This window comes from Pogoniulus pusillus, chromosome Z, assembly GCF_015220805.1.
Source record: "Pogoniulus pusillus isolate bPogPus1 chromosome Z, bPogPus1.pri, whole genome shotgun sequence".
Taxonomy (NCBI): domain Eukaryota; kingdom Metazoa; phylum Chordata; class Aves; order Piciformes; family Lybiidae; genus Pogoniulus; species Pogoniulus pusillus.
In genome coordinates this window covers 7,644,819-7,664,233 of record NC_087309.1, presented here as the reverse complement: position 1 = coordinate 7,664,233, position 19,415 = coordinate 7,644,819, and the positions used below count along the sequence as shown (strand labels likewise).

Sequence of the window (19,415 nt, the reverse complement as noted above, 5' to 3'; positions counted from 1 at the left end):
CAAGAGTTGAGGCTTGTAAGTCTGGAGAAGCAAAGGCTTCAAGGACACATTGTAGTGGCCTTCCAGTATCTGAAGGGGGCCTACAGAAAGGCTGGGGAGGGACTATTGCCAAGGTCTTGTAATGACAGACTGAGGAGTAATGAGTTTAAACTGGCAGAGGGGAGATTTAAACTAGATGTTAGGAAGTTCTTTCCAGTGAGGGTGGTGAGACACTGGCACAGATTGCCCAGGGTGGTTGTGGATGCTCTCTCGCTGGAGGCCTTGAGTGACCTGTCCTAGTGGGAGGTGTCCCTGCCTATGGTGGTGCATTGGAACTAGATGATCTTTGAGGTGCCTTCCAACCCAAAAGATTCTGTGATTCTATGAAACTACCACTATTTGTAGGAACACACCAGCAGTTTGCCTTTTGTCCCCTCCAGTGCTAAGGCAGTGCCTCTCCATGATCTTTGCCTTGTGGAAGCTATGTCTACAGGCACTTTGGATTTTGGCTGGTTTATTCGCACTGGACTTAATGCTGTATGGATCCACAACTAGATTATAACTTGCAGTTCCAGAGACTATCACAAAAGAGATCCAGAGACTATCTCTAAATTCCTACTCCACCTCTGTGAATAAATCAGACTTTCTTTAGAACTCTGGTCTGGCTCTTATTTATAAGTGGGGCAAAGCTATTTTGTGGCTTAGCGTTTTCCATTTTCTGACATTCCCAAATTACTAAAATTGTTCATAAGCATCCTTGTGAAGATTTCCTGACTGAATTAGAACCTGCAAATACAATTTAGCTAGTTTTGTATGTAGTCTGGGGGCTGGACCTTTCAGTTGTGGATGCTCCCTCCCTGGAGGTGTTTGAGAGACTTAACCTAGTGGGAGGTGTCCCTGCTTATGGCAAGAGGGTTAGAACTAGATGATCTTTGAGGAGCCTTCCAGCCTAAACCATTCTATGATTCTATATTTTTATAATTCCTGCCTAATGAATTAAGCCCAAATTAAAGCCCCCATACATACTTTGTAAATGTAGTGACTGATACTTGCATAAATTGCACTGCAGATAGTTTCATATTGTAATCTGAACCATGACCCAGCTGCTGGCAATCACACACAACATCTCCTTTAATAGTTGCACTTAAGACTCTAAGTAAACCATGAGAGTGGTGAGAGTCTGGAATGGGTTGCCCAGGGAGGTGGTTGAGGCCCCATCCCTGGAGGTGTTTGAGGCCAGGCTGGATGAGGCCGTGGCCAGCCTGCTGTAGGGTAGGGTGTCCCTGCCCATGTCAGTGGGGCTGGAAGAAGATAATCCTTGTGGTCCCTTCCAAACCTGACTGATTCTATGATTCTAAACAAACGACTTTAAAATCTCATTATTCTCTGTAGCACTTATTACTTCCTTAACCGTAGTGCCCAATAGGAGGTACTAAAAGTGGTTTAGCAACCGGTCATCACATTAGCTGGCACCATTGAAAGATCTTAAACTACTCTTGAACAGATCATTAGCTACTTTCTGAAGTGTTCTCCAATCAAATCTTTGAGGCCACATCTCCTGTCACAAACCACTAGACTATAAGCAGCCTGTAATATGCCCTGAGCTACAGAAGTTGATCTTTAGGATCTATGGAGATGAATGCTTTGAGATTTAAATCATCCATTTCTGTCCCAAGAAACCTCATACCAATACAAAATCAGTGCTGTATGACAGCTTCACTTGATAGTACAAATCTTTCTCTCCAGCATCAATTTAATTAATCATTTAGAAAAGATTTCCTTAATATTAATTTGATCTTGACATCTTTGAAGGGGTCCTAAACAATGAAGCTGACAACAAACTTGAACTATTGAATTAGTTGAAGCAGATGTTTTTTTCCTTGCATATGGTACATTTCAGTACTGTGAAGATCCAGGCAGGTTCTTCTCCCCATCTACTGTGCCCTACTGAGACCACACCTGGAATACTGTGTCCACAGTTCAAGAGGAGCAGGGACTTACTGGAAAAAGTCCAGCAGAAAAGCACAAAAATGACTGGTGGATTTGAGCATCTCCCCTATGAGGACAGACTGAAAGCCCTGGGGCTGTTCAGTCTGGAGAAGAGAAGGCTGAGAGGAGATCTGATCCATGTTTACAAATATCTGAGGGGTGGATGTCAAGTGGCTGGGGCCAATATTTTTTGGCTGGTCAGCAGCAATAAGCCAAGGAACAACAGCTACAAGGTGGAAGAGAAGGTTTCAGGTCAACATGAGGAGGAACTTCTTTGGTGTGAGGGTGCCAGAGCCCTGGCGCAGGCTGCCCACAGAGGCTGTGAAGTCACCTTCTCTGGAGACTTTCCAAACCCACCTGAAACTACCCTATGGAATCCTGCTTTGGCAGGGGCATTGAACTTGATGATCTCTGGAGGTCTCTTCCAACCTCTAAGGTTCTGTAATTCTGTGATTCTGAGAAGTTAATGTACCTTGTATGTGATGGCCTGACTTTGGCATGTATGGTAGGAAAGTGTGTATGGCCCAGACAGTCAATTCTGCTAGCACCCTGCTGCTGAAATAGGCCTTGTCTAGTATTAGATTTTGTGTTTTTTCTCTCTTTGACCTCTCTAGATGCTAAAGCTACTTCTTTACAGATAAATAAAATGGGGTAGGGCCCTTCCTCTCTTTCAAATGGCAGATAGAATCATATGGTTTGTGTGCAGTTTGCTTTCTTCAGACTGCCAACTGAGAACATTCCCTTCAAAGGTACTGCAGAGGACCACAGGGTGGATGTTGATTATGAGGGGATATGAGCTGGCATGGATTGAAATCGTGGCAGTGTGCTAGTAAAACTAGGGATGACAGTGTGCTGGTGCTAATACATGTTCCTTGCAGCCCAGGCTAGCTTACTAGTAAAAGTGTTCCTGAACTGCTGAGATCTGATGTTCCAACTATTTTTCTATATGTTTATTTTTTATAGTTATTTTTCTATATGTTTATATGTTTATTTTGTATTTCCCTAGTGTAGGCCTACTCAGTAGCAACTTGTATCCCAGAACTTGACCTAATTTTCCCTCTAGATCAGAACTGCTTTCCACTCGAGATGAGATCCAAGATCTTTGCCTGTTTCTAACATTAGGCCTCTGTTAAAGACGATAGAAGTTGATAGTGGCCAAGAGAGCCAATGGCATCCTGGCCTGCATCAGGAACAGTGTGGCCAGTAGGACTAGAGAGGTTATTCTTCCCCTGTTCTCAACACAGGTCAGGCTACACCTGGAGTGCTGTGTATAATTCTGGGCTACCCAGTTCAAGAGAGATGTTGAGATACTGGAACATGTCCAGAGAAGGGCGACAAAGCTGGTGAGGATCCTGGAACACAAATTCTATGAGGAGAGGCTGAGGGAGCTGGAGGTGTGCAGCCTGGAGAAGAGGAGGCTCAAGGCAGAGCTCATTGCTGTCTACAACTACCTGAAGGGAGGCTGTAGCCAGGTGGGGGTTGGTCTCTTCTGCCAGGCAAGCAACAACAGAACAAGATGACACAGTCTCAAGTTGTGCTGGGGTGGGTATAGGCTGGATGTTGGGAAGAAATTGTTGCCACAGAGAGTGATTGGCATTGGAATGGGCTGCCCAAGGAAGTGGTGGAGTCACCGTCCCTGGGGGTGTTCAAGAGAAGCCTGGGTGAGGCACTTGGTGCCATGGTCTACTTAATTTTCTAGGGCTGTGTGATAGGTTGGAGTGGATGATGTTGGAGGTCTCTTCAACCTGGTTGATTCTGTGATTCTATGGTAGTCAAGGGTAAATAACGTAAAACTGAAGCTACACTTGGTTACCCATTAGTTACCTCTGCAATCCTCACCCTAGTACTGATAGTATTGGAATAAATCAAAAAGAATCAGCAGACAAACAGAGTACTTCAAAAAAATTAATACTATGTTATTCCAACATTGTGTAAGTTTTACTGTTTCTCAAATAGTCACAGTAAACCCTGTACACCAATTAAACTTACCTTTTCTGAGCTCGTATCCAGGATAGTAGTTAAACTTGAATTCTTGTTATAGTAAGCTCCAATGTTTCCTTCTACTCCAACTTTGTCAGCTCCTTCAGTTGGTATGTATTTCAAAGAAAAGTCAACATTAAAGTTACTTTGCTTTTCTTTGTAAACCTCTCGGAACATTCTTGCCCGGTCATGGTAGAACAGAGATGTGAAGGTTTTATCTGCTTTTGTCTTAGAAACAATAACAAAAAGGTTACTTGAGAATACAAACTAGGCAGCAATAGGAAAAAAAATGCTATGCATCACTTCAAAGTTGTCTGCTTTACATAGTTCAGTACTCCTTTCTGATACAACTTGTTCTCCTCTTGGAAGAACACAAATGGAAACATCACCCCCTTCCCAAACCACCTGATCTGGATCAGCTCCGTGTTCAAAACTCAACAGAAAACTGCAGTGAGAATATTTCAGCAAGTGATAAATCTCAGCCTGTAAGACTGTCAAAGGAATTTTATGTGTGTCAACAGTTCCTTCACATGTAAAGAGTAGTAGCCTCCAACTCCTTCCCAGATCACAGACAAGATGTGTTAATAAGTCCCAATGTCTGAAATGGACCAAAACTATGATTTTTTTTCTTTCTCCTCTTATAGCAGACAGTAGCTAATTCAGAATGTCTATTTCAGCATTGCTTACTTTTGTGTAATTTAGCAGAACATAGAGTTTTAATAACATAAAATGGTTATGCATCAAAACCAAGTATGAACAATGATCTCGGAGTCAAATTTACCCGTTTTGGCCAGGATCTGGTTTAAACTGCCTTTATGCTATAAAACTTTTACTTGCAGTGTTAGGAAAAACATTTTTGTGTGTGTGTGTGTGTCCTTGCAAAACTATCTTGGTTCTTGCTCTACCCAGTAAAAGCTGGATGTCACAGTTCTTTCTGTACTGCTGTTTATCTCAACTGCTCATTCTGTAAACATTCCAGAAAGACTTCCATTTACTAGGCACAGGTGCAGAAATGAATACATGGGAACTGACATTAACTGCTAAAGCAAATGATAACGATGACGGGAGTTGGTCTCTTCTCCCAGGCAGCTCTGTGACAGAACAAGAGGAGCTGCAGTCCCTGGAGGCGTTCAGAAAAAGAGTGGATGGGGCACTTAGTGCCATGGTCTAGATGATTGGACAGGGCTGGGTGATAGGTTGGACTGGATGATCTTGGAGGTCTCTTCCAACTCAGTTGATTTTATGATTCTATGATTCTGTGACACAACCTCAAGCTGCACCAGGGCAGATTTAAGCTGGAGGTTAGGAAGAAGTTCTTCACAGAGAGAGTGATTGGCATTGGAATCGGCTGCCCAGGAAGGTGGTGGAGTCTTGTCCCTGGACGTGTTTAAAAGGAGACTTAGTGGCATGATTTAGTTAATTAGAAGGTATTAAGTGATAGGTTGGGCTCCATGATCTCAAGGGTCTCTTCCAACCTGGTTAATTCTGTGATTCTGCAATAACCCATTTTCCTCTGGACTTTATTGATAGCTTGACGCTAAAAAGCTGCTGCTGTGGGACTTAGGAAACATACTGAACCTTGCAAGAGAAGGTCAGGATTCATCTCTCACTTAAACACATCCTAGTCTCCAGAGAAGGTCTTATACTTACATCATAAACAAGAACACCCACATTCCATGGCTTGCGATAGTAGGTCCGTGTGTTTCCATCGCGCACCCGTTCACAAAGACCATTGAAAAACTCATTGTCAAATGGGCTGGCCATTGGCTGCATCCCTAAGACATTAATTCTACAACAGACATACAGGAGAGGTTGCAGTTGGAAAAAAGGAAGTGTTAGAATTGGCAGTCTGTATACAACACTATTATGACTGGAAGAGTCAGATTCTTTAAGAAATGGAGACTGTGGCACTGAATCTTGCTTCATTCACAGCAGTTTGACAGTTTGACACATCTCAATACTGGTCAGGCCACACCTTGAGTACTGTATTGTGGTGGAGGGCCACACAGGCCCAAATGGCCATGTTTACAACTCTATTCTTGCCTGGACATGTTGTACCCCCGAAAGGTGTTGTCCTGCCCAAATCAGGGGAAAGCAAATTAAGGGGGACAAAGGAGTACAATAAGCCTGGTGCCTTCAAGTCTGACCTGTCCTGCTTGTGAGGTTGAGGTAAACAGGTTGCATAAGCTCACTCACCTAGGGTGTGGGTCCACCTGAGCCCTCTCCATATTTGGGGGTACCAGACCCGTGGATTTCACCTTATTTGGTATGTTTTGGCCTGCTACCAGACTCTTTTTGGATAGAATTGTGGCCAAGGACCATCAATCTCGGGCCCATATCTCATAAAAAGGGCAATTCAGTGTTCCTGCCACCCTCCTCTACCCACCACTTCCAGCCTCTTTGTCGCCTTTGGGGCCATCACTGCTGCTGCATGATTCCAGCCCATGGCACTTCGCACCGGCCCAGGAGGAACCGACCAAGGTGCTCCTGGCCAGCTGCCGCTCCAGCCTGTCGTTCCCAGCTCAATTGTGCCTGTGGAGCCCTCAGACAGTGCGCCTCAATAATCCCTGAACTGAACTATTCAGACCCACGAGGGCCAACAACGTGGCTTTTGCTACACATATTTGAGATCACCGAGACTGTGACTCCAGCCAGTGAGTAACTGAGCGATCTCAATTTGAGCAGCATAGACTCTCAGTGACTTTACCAGTGGCACTTTATGCCACAAGACTCTCTCTATCCAAAACCTTTCTAAACCTCCACTAAATTCCTGATTCCTGCTTTAAATAGACATTCTGTAAAATAATGTCACAACTGCATACAAAGAACTTGTGTAGGTTAACTGTATGTAAGTTTTGGGGGGGGGGGGGGGGGGCGGGGGGAAATTCTCTTTGTATATAATGTTAAATTATTTAAACCCTATTAAATTTGGCGTCATATTTAATCTCCTAAACCCAAACGAAACTCCTTCACAACAAGTGTCCAGTTGTGGGCTCCTCAGTTCAGGAGGGATGTTGAGGTGCTGAAGCGTGTCCAGAGAAGAGCAACAAAGCTGGTGAGGGGCCTGGAACACAAACCCTATGAGGGGAGGCTGAGGGAGCTGGGGTGTTTAGCCTAGAGAAGAGGAGGCTCAGGATAGATGTCATTGCTGTCTACAACTAACTAAAGGGAGGTTGTAGCCAGGTGGGGGGTGGCCTCTTCTCCCAGGCAACCAGCAACAGAACAAGGGGACACAGTCTCAAGTTGTGCCAGGGTAGGTATAGGCTGCATGTTAGGAAGAAGTTCTTCCCAGAGAGAGTGATTGGCATTGGAATGGGCTGCCCAGGGAGGTGGTGGAGGCACCGTCCCTGGAGGTGTTCAAGAAAAGCCTGGATGAGGCACTTGGTGCCATGGTCTAGTTGAGTGGCTAGGGCTGGGTGCTAGGTTGGAGTGGATGATCTTGGAAGTCTCTTCCAACCAGCTGTCCTGGAGACAACCTGTCCCACTATTGAGGACTGAGGCAAAAAAGGTGTTAAGCAGCTCTGCCTTTTCCTCATCCTTTGTCACTATATTCCCCTCTCTATCTAATAAAGGCTGGAGCATATTGGCTTTGCAGTGACACTGTTGCAATCCTTTTAAGTCATGCTATCAGGCCATGGCCACAGATGCTGACTGCACTCTGCACTGCACAGATCTGGTTGATTCTATGATTCTATGGAGGCACAGCCCCTGTCCCACCAGGAGTAATAGGGGAATGGCAACTTCTGAGAGGCCACATGTGTGCAGAGGCCAAGAGCTTCCTGCAACTGAGCCTACACTGCTGCCCCACACTGTGCCACTCCACAGTGCTCTGCACTGCCTGAGCCACCTGCCAGTTCTGTGGCAGTCCATCCCATATCAGCTCCCACCACTGCTCTGGTCCATGCTGCCTACACAGCTTGGGCAGCTTCCTCTGCCCACATTACTCTACCTGGCTCCATGCCACTTTGTTCTGCCACTGCTGCAGAGAGCCCTCCTTTTCACGATGTTCACCTGCCATCACAAACTCAGAACTGTTCCTATGTAATTCTACAAACTTAATCCAGAGAATGGTGATATTCTTTCCTTTGTTCTTTGAGGCACTCACACACCCCTTCTTTCTCTCACTACTTTTCCCCCATCTTCCCATTTTCTCTCTGCTCTGGTCCAATCTGATAAATCTAACTCATGAGCTATTTCGCATTGTTTTGCCTTTGTTTACTGCAAGGGAATTATTCAAATTTTAGCACAACGCCCTGTTGTGGTAGGCCTGATAGGCCAAAAATGGGCTTGCCCAGACATGTTTTTCTGATCTCTGTGCCTTTTGCTGTGGGGAGAAACAACCACAGGAAAGAGGACAAAAGACCTGGAGCCACTGAGTCTAAAGGCTCTGGCTTGTGCAGACATATTTCCCTGTTCCCTCTCCTTCTCTGCTGGAGGAAGCAACCACAGGAAAGGAAAACAAAAGCCCTGGTTTCACCCAATATGGTGAAGCTTGGAAAAGCACAATGTACTGTCAAGCATAAATACAGGCTGGGCAGTGACTGGCTGGAGAGCAGCCCTGAGGTGAGAGACTTGGAGGTGCTGGGGGACAAGAAGCTCAACGTGAGCCAGCAGTGTGCACTTGCAGCCCAGAGGGCCAACCAGAGCCTGGGCTGCATCAGGAGAAGTGTGGCCAGCAGGGTGAGAAAGGTGATTCTTTCCCTCTACTGCACTCTGGTCAGAGCCAGACCCTGCCTAGCCTGTAGTTGTGCTTGGGATTGCCTCGAACCAGATGCAGGACCTTGCACTTGGTCTGCTGAACCTTATGAAGTTGGCTTATGCTCACCTCTCCAGCCTGTCCAGGTCCCTGTGACTGTCATCCCTTCCCTCCAGTGTGTCTGCTGCACCACACAGCTTGGTGTCATCAACAAACTTGATGCCTAAGATTATTAAATGCCTATATCTCTGGCTTATTTGTCCATGGTACAAGGGCACAATATTTGCTTTCATACAGTAAACAGCACCATGAAAACTAATTAAAAGGTTGCATCCTTTAAGCACAAGGTGGTGCTGTAGCATACTTTCATTTTTGCTTGCTCCGATTTAGGTAGGTGCCCTACACTAGATTTGTAAATAAGCAATATATCACACTTCTTAATTTTAACTTAGATTAAAACCACTGTAAGGAATGAAGATCTGTGAGATTCATTGCAGGAAAAGCCGCCCTATAGCCAGAATGTTGTGGTAGTGAGACATTGCATTGTATAAATAAGACCTATTTCCCTCCTTTTACTTATGCATGCTAGTAAAGCAATTAAAAATGACTGAGTCAATATGAAAAATCGTTTGAAACATAGCTACAAGGTTTACATTTAAATAATAAATGTTGTAAGCACATTCCTGTCACTTCTTTATATGATTCTGTTCATTAACATTGTGACTGATTTTGCTGTCTGTGGAAATACTTGATCTTTTCCAACTATAGAACACAGAACAGCATTTAGGTGTTCTTCCAAAAGCTATGTAGCATTTTTGAATATAAATGTGGACACAATTCAGCTGCCACTTTTGTTAGTACCAGTGTGCCCCAGTGTTTTCATACAGCTTTGGAGGCAGTTGTAGTGTCCTGGAAGGCTAATAGGTCTATTAGATGTCCTGGCTTGCCCCATTGTTCTGCTGACGGGGGAAGCAAGGGTGGGAGGAAAACAAAAGGCTTGGGCCGTTATGTCTCCTCCCAAAGTGATAAACAGGTATCCACAGGTGTTTAGGCATTTGTTGGAGTCTTGCTCAAATAAGGGTGAGCAAGCCCTGGTTGCACCTAGTATGGTCAGTTTTGCAAATGCCGTTTTGGTTGGTGAATCTCTGTGGCCAAAGGAGCCTTTGCACTCGGGCAAATAACATAAATGGATCTAAGTTGCAAGCAGCTGATCTTGCTCCCGCCTGGCTGCTTCTGTCTCACTGCCTCTACCTCACAGATCAGCTTCTGCCTCATGGAGCTGATTCTGCCTCACTGCTCTTGAACAATATGTTCAACTCTGCCTTATGCTTCAGACAAGCTTAGCCCTGATGTTTTGTGCTTGAACTACCTGGAAATTTAAGTGCCTCAAGTTTCCCAGGATAAGGCATTTAAGTGCCTCACAATGTGGCAAGAAATGCCACTAACATGGTGTCATGGAGGACCTTGCTTGCCTGGACATGTTTTTCTGCCAGGACCCCTGGTTGTAAACAAGTTGTGTAAGCCCCACACACCCAGCTCGTGTCTCCCTGGGGTAAACCCATGTGATCCCCATATTTAGGAAAGTCCAGGCAAGAGATTCTGCCTATTGTGGTAAGGTTTGGCTGACTGCCAACCTGATTGGTCATTCTAGTGGCCAAAGAGGCCATTAATCTCGGCCTACAGTCAATAAATAGGGGTGCACAGATAAACAATGTGCTCGGACCCTGAATAGCTCAGCTCTGTCTCATCTGCACAGCTCAGACATGTGCTCTGACCTTCACTCTCAGTGCTCAGCCACTCAGACCCCCACGCTCGGATGCCATTGCATAGCTCCAATGCTCAGAGGCTCAGACCCTCATGCTTTGACTCATTCGTAGCTCACCTACCTGCATATCTTTCTTGCAGAGCTCATTTAAGCCTGCACACATGTATATATATAAGGAGCCTATAGCCTCCTAAGCCAGCTGTGCACATCTGCACGCTATTGCTGCCAGGATCAGATCCTGCATTGCATTTACCTACAGACCTCAGACTCCCAGCAGCCGTGCACACTTTGCATGCCCACTGCCTACCTTTGCCTGCTCAGAATCCCTGGACAAAGCCTCTAGAAGAAGCCAGGAGCACCAAAGGCAGAGATGGCCCCTCACCAGGAGAACAATGGTTAGAGAAAACCTATATCCCCAGAGACTGGGAAGATTTATCCTCTCCCCTCAAGCTGGGAAGATTCCAGCCTCCAAGTCCACAGGCAGAGATCCTGGAGAACTGGACATTAGGCACAGGCTGTGACACAGCCCCGGAGGGTGATTAATAATTAATAAGAATTGTGATTAAAAGCTTGAATACCTCTGTAATATAAGTTGCCTCTGCCATAGAGCAGAAAGAGTTTCAGCCTGCCCTGGTGGGCAAATAGCATATGACCTCAAGCGGCATTAAGCCATGGGGAAAACTCCTCTCTGTTTATAGTTTGAATGTTTGCTAGTTAAAGAACAAATCCCTGTACATATTTTATCCTAAATTGTTTCATAACCATGTATTGAACATTAATACAGTGGTTGGGAGTGGCAAGAGTTCAAAATATTGAATTTAATAAATCTATATTTTTATATAAAATTATATTGCCCCAATTAATTTCTCTCCTCTGCCAAACAGGGGTAGGCACTGAGAATCCCCGTCTGCAACACACGGTGCTCTCTGCACATCTGCAAGAGATCCTGCCTGCACCTCTGCAAACCTCTGTGCCAAGAGGAACCAGGGTCAGCTCAGAGATTGTCTACATCTTTCCCAGCACCCTAGGAAGATCTAGAAGCCTCTCAACAGCCAAACAGTTCCAATGCTTCCACAAAAGAGCCAGGGACTATCTTGAAATTTCTACTTGACTGCAGTTAGTAGCACGGACTGTCTCTAGGTCTCCAGGCTGCCTATTTGAAAGTGTGGCAAAGCCATTTTGTGGCTAAACTTTTCCAAATTTTGCTGATTTTCCTAATACTATGGTGCCCATAAGCATCCTCGTAAAGATTTTCCCAACCTAATTGGAACCCAAATGTAACTAATCAGTGTACAGTTGTGAGCAGGGTTTTATGGAAGTAGAATAAATTACATATTTTATAATCCCTGCCTGATTAATTGCCCCAACTAAGTCACACTGATATTTCACAAGGCCTTTAGACTACTACTTTTTTTTTTTTTTTTAACTTCACCACATACCCTTGTCCTGCAGTCCTGCCAAGTTCAGACACACCAATATCGTGGTTACGGCATGGTGATTTTTGGTCATCTTCACAGTTATCTTCATCAGAAAAATCTCCACAGTCATTGTCTACATTACACACAAGTCGTTGCTTTATACATCTACCTAATCAAAGAATTAAACATTGAATTAGTAGGGTTTTTTCCCCAAAATGGACTTTAAATTTCACCCCAGCTACTCTTTAATCTTCCTCATTGTATATTTCTATTATTGTTATAAGGATTTCAAATCCTACACCCTGCGTCCTGCTAACAAGAAGAACCCCTATGCCACTATTTGTACTTATGAGTTTACTAGAATGGCTAAGGAAATTAAGTTGGTATCAGCAGCCTCCCCTCTAAAGGCTACACAATGGCTCTGAACAAATAGTCACAGAATTGCAGAATCACAGAGTGGTGGGGGTCACAAGAGCCCTGTGAACATCATCTAGTCTAGCTGCCCAAACAAAGTAGGCTTGCCTAGGTTAAATCACACAGGAACGTGTTCCAAACAGTTTTGAAAGCCTCCAGAAACAGAAACTTTATAATCTGTCTGGGCAGCTGTTCCAGTGCTCTGCTATCCTCAAGGTAAAGGAAAGTTTTCCTTATTTTCTGAGGAGTCTCCTGTATTATAGTTTGTGTCCATTGCCCCTTGTTATGCCACTGGACATCACTCAGTTCTCTTCATCCAAGGAAAAGTCTTCTTTTCTCCTGACTTCCACTGTAGTCCTGAAGGTCTGGGACTCCTGAGGGCTGGCCTTAGCAGTAGGCAAATAAATCATTCAGTGACAATCTTCTCTATATCCTCCATGACCAGGGCACCCACCACATTCAAGAGTGGGCCCATATTTTCTCAAATCTTTTTGCCCCCAATGTACTTGAAGAGGACTTTCTTCTTGTCCTTGACCTCACTTGACAGCTTCGATTCTTAGAGGCCTTAGCTTTTCCATCTCTATGTGCTCTGACAGCATCCTTGTATTCCTCACAAGTGGTCAGCCTCATTTTTCATGTTCTATAAACTGCCTTTTTCCACTTTAGATTACTCAGTAGCTCCCTGCTCAACCATGAAGGTCTTGGCTCCCTTTCCTTTATTTCTTACTCTTCAGGGTGCTGTGCTCTTGAGCTTGTAGAAAATGGTGCTTAAGGATTAACCAACTGTTTGGGGCTGCCCCACATGCTAGTGCTCTATCCCATGGGATTTCTCCAGAGAGTTCCTTAAAGAGGCCAAATTTAATCATTCTGAAGACTGAAATTGTGATCCTGCTTGTTGCTTTGGACCTACTTCAAATGATCCTGAACTCCACAAGCTTCTCACAGCCTTCATGTCCTCAAATAGTCCCTCTTTGTTTGTCAGTACAAGGTCCAGCTGTACACCTCTCTTTGTTTGCTCCTCCACCACCCTTGTCAATGCCCTACAGGAATCTCCTGGACTGTGCATGCCTGACTGCACTGCTTGTCAAGGTGGTATCAGGGTAATTGAAGTCTTCTATGAGAACTAGGGCCTGTAATTGTGGGGTTTATTCCATCTGTCCATGGAAGGCCTTGGCATCTTCTTCGTCCTGATCAGGTGGCCTGTAACAGACAACTGTGCCTTCCCTGCCCCTTCTTAATTAGTCTGGCCCTTAATTCTTACCTACAAACTCTCAACTTGCTTCTCATCTGTCCCTGCACACAGCTCAATACATTCTAGTTTCTCTCTCGTGGAAAGGGCAACCCTTCAACCTTGCCTTGTTGGCCTGCCTTTACTAAAAAACACGTAGTCATCCATGGCAGCCTCCCAGTCACTTTAGTCAGCTATCCCACCACAACTGCAATCAGATGGTAGCTCTTCACTGCACATGGATCTGTAGTTCCTCCTGTTTCTACTGCTGGTGGATGAGAAGTTCAACGTGAGCCATCAGTGTGCACTTGCAGCCCAGAGAGTCAACCAGATCCTGGGCTGCATCAGGAGAAGTGTGGACAGCAGGTCAAGGGAGGTGATTCTTCCCCTCTACTCTGCTCTGCTGAGACCCTACCTGGAGTTCTGCATCCAGTTCTGGAGCCCCCATTACAAGAGGGACGTGGAGATGCTGGAGTGTGTCCAGAGAAGGGCCACTGGGATGCTCAGAGGGCTGGAGCAGCTCTGCTATGAGGACAGACTGAAAGAGTTGGGGCTGTGCAGTCTGGAGAAGAGGAGGCTCCAAGGTGACCTTCTTGTGGCCTTCCAGTTTCTGAAGGGGGCCTACAAAAAGCTGGGGAGGGACTTTTCAGGATATCAGGGAGTGACAGGACTGGGGGGAATGGAGTGAAGCTCGAGGTGGGTAGGTTCAGACTGGATGTGAGGAGAAAGTTGTTGAGCATGAGAGTGGTGAGAGCCTGGAATGGGTTGCCCAGGGTGGTGGTTGAAGCTCCATGGCTGGAGGTGTTTAAGGCCAGGCTGGATGAGGCTGTGGCCAGCCTGCTCTAGGGTAGGGTGTCCCTACCCATGGCAGTGGGGTTGGAACTAGATGATCCTTGTGGTCTCTTCCAACCCTATGATTCTATGATTCTGTTCATTCCTCATGCTGTGTGCGTTAGTGCACAGGCATTTCAGAGAGGAAGTTGAGCACACAATTGAAAAAGTACTTTTGATTTTTTTTTTCTACTTCTCATTATAGGAGGTGAAGAGAGACAGGGACCTACTGGAAAGAGTCCTGCAAAGAGCCACAAGGATGATTGAGGATCTTGAGCATCTTCCCTATGAAGAGAGATTGAGAGCCCTGGGACTGTTTGGTCTGGAGAAGAGAAGGCTGAGAGGAGATCTGGTCAATGTGTACAAATATCTGCGGGGTGGGTGTCAAGTGGCTGGGGCCAAGCTCTTTTCACTGCTCAGCAGCAATAAGCCAAGGAGCAACAGCTGCAAACTGGAAGAGGAAAGGTTTCAGATCAACATGAGAAGAAACTTCTTTGGTGTGAGAGTGTCAGAGCCCTGGAACAAGCTGCCCAGAGAGGTTGTGGAGTCTCCTTCTCTGGAGACCTTCCAACCTACCCAGATTTGTTCCTGTGTGAACTACCCTAGAGGATCCTTCCTTGGCAGGAGGGTTGGACTCATAGGATCACAGGATATTAAGATTGGAAGGGACTGAAGGAGATCATTGAGTCCAAACCCCTGCCAGGGCAGGTCCACACAATCTAGCACAGTTCACAGAGGAATGCATCCAGACAGGCCTTGAAAGTCTCCAGAGAAGCAGACTCCACAACCTCTCTGGGCAGCCTGTGCCAGAATTGATGATCTCTGGGGGTCTCTTCCAACCTCTAAGATGATGTGATTCTGTGATGACAATCACAACAGCTTGGGACTCGAAATTCACTTACCCTCTTTCCTTGTCTGTTTTGACTACTTTTATTACCATTAAATGTTCCTGATTTATGTTAGTTTGTGATGAGTCTTTCACATCACATTCATTCATATGCCTTCAATGTATCACTTTGAAAATTCACAGTTCTGTTCTGTTTCCTGAGTTATTGCATAACTTGCTATGGCATAAAAAAAAAACAACCTACCAGAATTGCATTGAAAGTCAGCACCACAGTCTGGTTCTGGTTCTTCAGGACAGACTTCGCTGGTTGTACAGCTTTGTGTATCTCCTAAGGGCTCCAGGCATGGTCTTCCATCAAACTGTCCAAATCTTAGAACATGTCTAGAACGAAACTTCAAGCATAGATAACTTAATTAACATTGCTTGGAAAGAAAAGAGGAGTACTGGAACTGAAGGACTTCTCATTGAACTTAGAAATGGAGCAACATTCCTGAAATATTTAGTTGAAAATCCTTAAACACATCTCCTAGTGTGAGCATGGGGTTGTTGTGGCCAAAGTGCAGAAGCTGGGACTTGGATTTATTGAAACTCATGGCACTGGACTGTGCTCATCTGTCCATCCTGTCCAGTTCCCTCTTCAGAGCCCTCTTTCTCTCTAACAGATCCACAGCTGCTTCCAATGTGTTGTCATCTGCATTCTTACTAGTGGAGGACCCAATCGGCAAGAGTGCAGGACCCAGGCTAGCTCAGCTGAAACGCGCTTTCTCGCAGCCTTTTTTCTCCTCTTTTCTTGAGGCTCTCTCGCTCTGAGGAGCCCAGAGGGAGGCAGGGAGCGGCAAGCAGGCGCTAAGTGCTCGCAGGAAGGTGAGTCAGAGGGCGGTGCCTGGCGAGCGGCACATTCAAACGAGGAGCTCACTGCTGTCTCTGCTGAGCGCAGCACAGCCCCGCTGGGAAAAAACAAACAAAAAACAAAACCCACCACCCCTAACAACTCGCAGCGGACCTTCAGGATAGCAGACATGGTTCGAACTAGGTCCAAGCTGTATAATACTTGTAAAACTGTGGGCACCCAAACAGAGCCCACCTGTAGGAGTGCAGGCGTCCAGACGTCTGGATGTGAGGAGTGCTGGAGCCTGGCACTCGACACAGGCAATGGCTGCATTAGGTGTGAGCAGATTGATTGTCTGCTTAACCTGGTGGCTGAACTCAAGGGAGAGGTGGAACGCCTGAAGGCTGAAAGGGAAGGTACAAAAGAGCAACATGCTCTGCAGTCCCCCTTGCCAGAGGGAGACGAACAGAGCAACCAAGAAGAATGGATGCAGGTGCCTGCCAGAAGGGGCAAGGGAAAACCCTTCCAGCCATCTTCACATCCCAAGCTGCCCTTACATAACAGATATAGGGCACTAGAGGTTGAGGATGAGGTGATCCTGGAGCAGGCAGAAGCATCACCGGCTGGGAGGGCAACTGAGACAAATCAGTTGCCCCCTCGCATCAGAACAAGTACCCAGAAGAAAAAGAGGAGGGTGATTGTTATTGGTGATTCCCTTCTGCAGGGAACAGAGGGCCCCATATGCCGGCCAGACCCCTTCCACAGGGAGCTCTGCTGCCTCCCTGGGGCCTGGGTCAGGGATGTTACCAGGAGGCTGCCTACTGTAGTGCAGCCCTCTGATTACTATCCCTTATTAGTTATACAGGCAGGGAATGATGAGATTAATAACAGAGGGCTAAAAGCTATCAAAAGGGACTTTAAGACACTGGGGAAAGCAGTTGAGGGAACAGGGGCACAGGTAATCTTTTCATCTATACCTTCAGTCACAGGCTGGAATACAGAGAAGAATAGGAAAGCATATTTGATGAACAAGTGGCTCAGAGGTTGGTGCATCCAACATAACTTTGGATTCTTTGATCTTGGGGAACTTCATCTTGCCACAGGTCTGCAATCAGCAGATGGGACACAACTATCACAGAAGGGGAGAAGGACCCTGGCACATAAGCTGGCTGGGCTTGTTGAGAGGGCTTTAAACTAGAGTGGAAGGGGGAGGGGGTTAAACATGACAGCACCAGAGATAAATCAAAGGGAATTGAGGATGGTAGGCTAGAGCTAGGAGTAACAGCAGCAGCCCAGCTGAAGTGCATGCACACTAATGCACGCAGTATGGGTAACAAACAAGAGGAGCTGGAAGCTCTGGTGCTGGAGGACAACTATGATATTGTCGCCATCACTGAAACGTGGTGGGATGGCTCACATAATTGGAGTGCTGTAATCAATGGCTACAGACTCTTCAGGAGAGACAGGCAAGGGAGAAAGGGTGGGGGAGTGGCTCTGTATATTAGGGATGCTCTGGATGTCGTGGAGGTAGAAATCAAAGATGATCAAGTTGAGTCATTATGGGTGAGACTTAAGGCGAAGGCCAACAAGGCTGATATCCTGGTTGGAGTCTGTTACAGACCACCCAACCAGGAAGAAGAGGTTGATTTGTTACTCTTTAAGCAACTGGAGGCTGCCTCAAGATCACCTGCCCTTGTTCTGGTGGGAGACTTTAACCTACCAGACATCTGCTGGGACTTCAATGCTGCAGAGAAGAAGCAGTCTAGAAGATTTCTGCAATGTGTGGAAGATAACTTCCTATCCCAGCTGTGACGTGAGCCTACCAGGGGGCAGCCCTGCTTGACCTGCTGCTCACAAATAGAGAGGGGCTGGTAGGGGATGTGGTGGTTGGAGGCTGCCTGGGGTCCAGTGACCATGAAATTATAGAGTGTTCAATACATGGAGAAACCAGGAGGGGCATCAACAGAACCTCCACACTGGACTGCCCAAGGGCAGACTTCAGCCTATTTAAGGAACTAATTCAGAAAGTTCCTTGGGAAATAGCCCATAGAAACAAAGGGGCCCAGGAAGGTTGGAGCTGCTTCAAGAAAGAACTCCTGAAGGCACAGGAGCAGGCAGTGCCACTGAGCCGGAAGATGAGCCGAGGAGGGAGGCAGCCAGGCTGGATGGGCAGGGAGCTGCTGAAGGAATTAAAGATTAAAAAGAGAGTGTATCACCTTTGGAAAAGAGGGGAGGTGTCCCAGGAGAAGTTCAAGGAGGTTGCTAGGTCTTGTAGAGGAAAAATGAGAGAGGCAAAAGCCCACTTGGAGCTCAGGCTGGCCACGGCTGCCAAGGGAAATAAAAAGTGTTTCTTTAAATATATGAATGGCAAGAGAAGGGCCAAGGACAACCTCCAGTCCTTGTTAGATAGAGAGGGGAACATAGTGACAAAGGATGAGGAAAAGGCAGAGGTGCTTAACACCTTCTTTGCCTCAATCTTCACTAGTGGGACAGGTTGTCTCCAGGACAGCTGGACTCCTGAAGTGACAGATGGAGTCAGGGACCAGTACAGTCCCCCTCTGATCCATGAAGAAGCAGTAAGGGACCTGCTGCGTCATTTGGATCTTCACAAGTCCATGGGACCGGATGGGATCCACCCTAGGGTGCTGAGAGTGCTGGCAGCTGAGCTGGCCAAGCCACTCTCCATCATTTATCAGCAGTCCTGGCTCACTGGAGAGGTCCCTGAAGACTGGAAGCTGGCCAATGTGATTCCCATACACAAGAAGGGTCGTAAGGAGGAGCCAGAAAACTACAGACCTGTGAGCCTGACCTCAGTGCCAGGCAAGGTCATGGAACAGGTCATCTTGGGTGCCATCACAAAGCACCTACAGGATAGCCAAGGGACCAGGCCCAGCCAGCATGGGTTTAGGAAGGGCAGGTCCTGCCTCACCAACCTGATCTCCTTTTATGATCAGTTTACCCGCCTGGTGAATGTGGGGAAGGCTGTGGATGTAGTCTACTTGGACTTCAGCAAAGCCTTTGACACTGTCTGCCACAAGAAGCTCCTGGCCAAGCTGGCAGCTCATGGTTTGGACAGATTCACTCTGTGCTGGATCAAGAACTGGCTGGATGGCAGAGCTCAGAGAGTGGTGGTGAATGGTGCCACATCCAGTTGGCAGCTGTCACTAGTGGTGTTCCCCAAGGATCAGTGCTGGGCCCAGTCCTGTTCAATATCTTTATTGATGATCTGGACGAGGGCATTGAGTCCAGCATCAGTAAGTTTGCAGATGACACCAAGCTAGGAGCAGGTGTGGATCAGCTGGAAGGTAGGAGAGCCCTGCAGAGGGACCTGGCCAGGCTGGATGGGTGGGCAGAGGCCAATGGGATGAGATTGAGCAAGGCCAAGTGCAGGGTTCTGCACTTCGGCCACAATAACCCCAAGCAGTGCTACAGGCTGGGG

General features: G+C 46.5%; 1 protein-coding gene across 1 annotated transcript in view; it reads right to left on the bottom strand.

Annotated features, from left to right (window-relative positions):
- The window catches only part of C9 (complement C9), a 40,839-nt gene that overhangs the window by 14,796 nt on the left and 6,628 nt on the right, over nt 1-19,415 (bottom strand). The window contains exons 3-6 of the mRNA XM_064140148.1: nt 15,392-15,539; nt 11,849-11,996; nt 5,599-5,737; nt 3,958-4,176 (exon numbers count right to left, since the gene is read on the bottom strand). Coding sequence (XP_063996218.1) covers nt 3,958-4,176; nt 5,599-5,737; nt 11,849-11,996; nt 15,392-15,539 — 654 coding nt within the window. The remainder of the gene's footprint in view (nt 1-3,957; nt 4,177-5,598; nt 5,738-11,848; nt 11,997-15,391; nt 15,540-19,415) is intronic.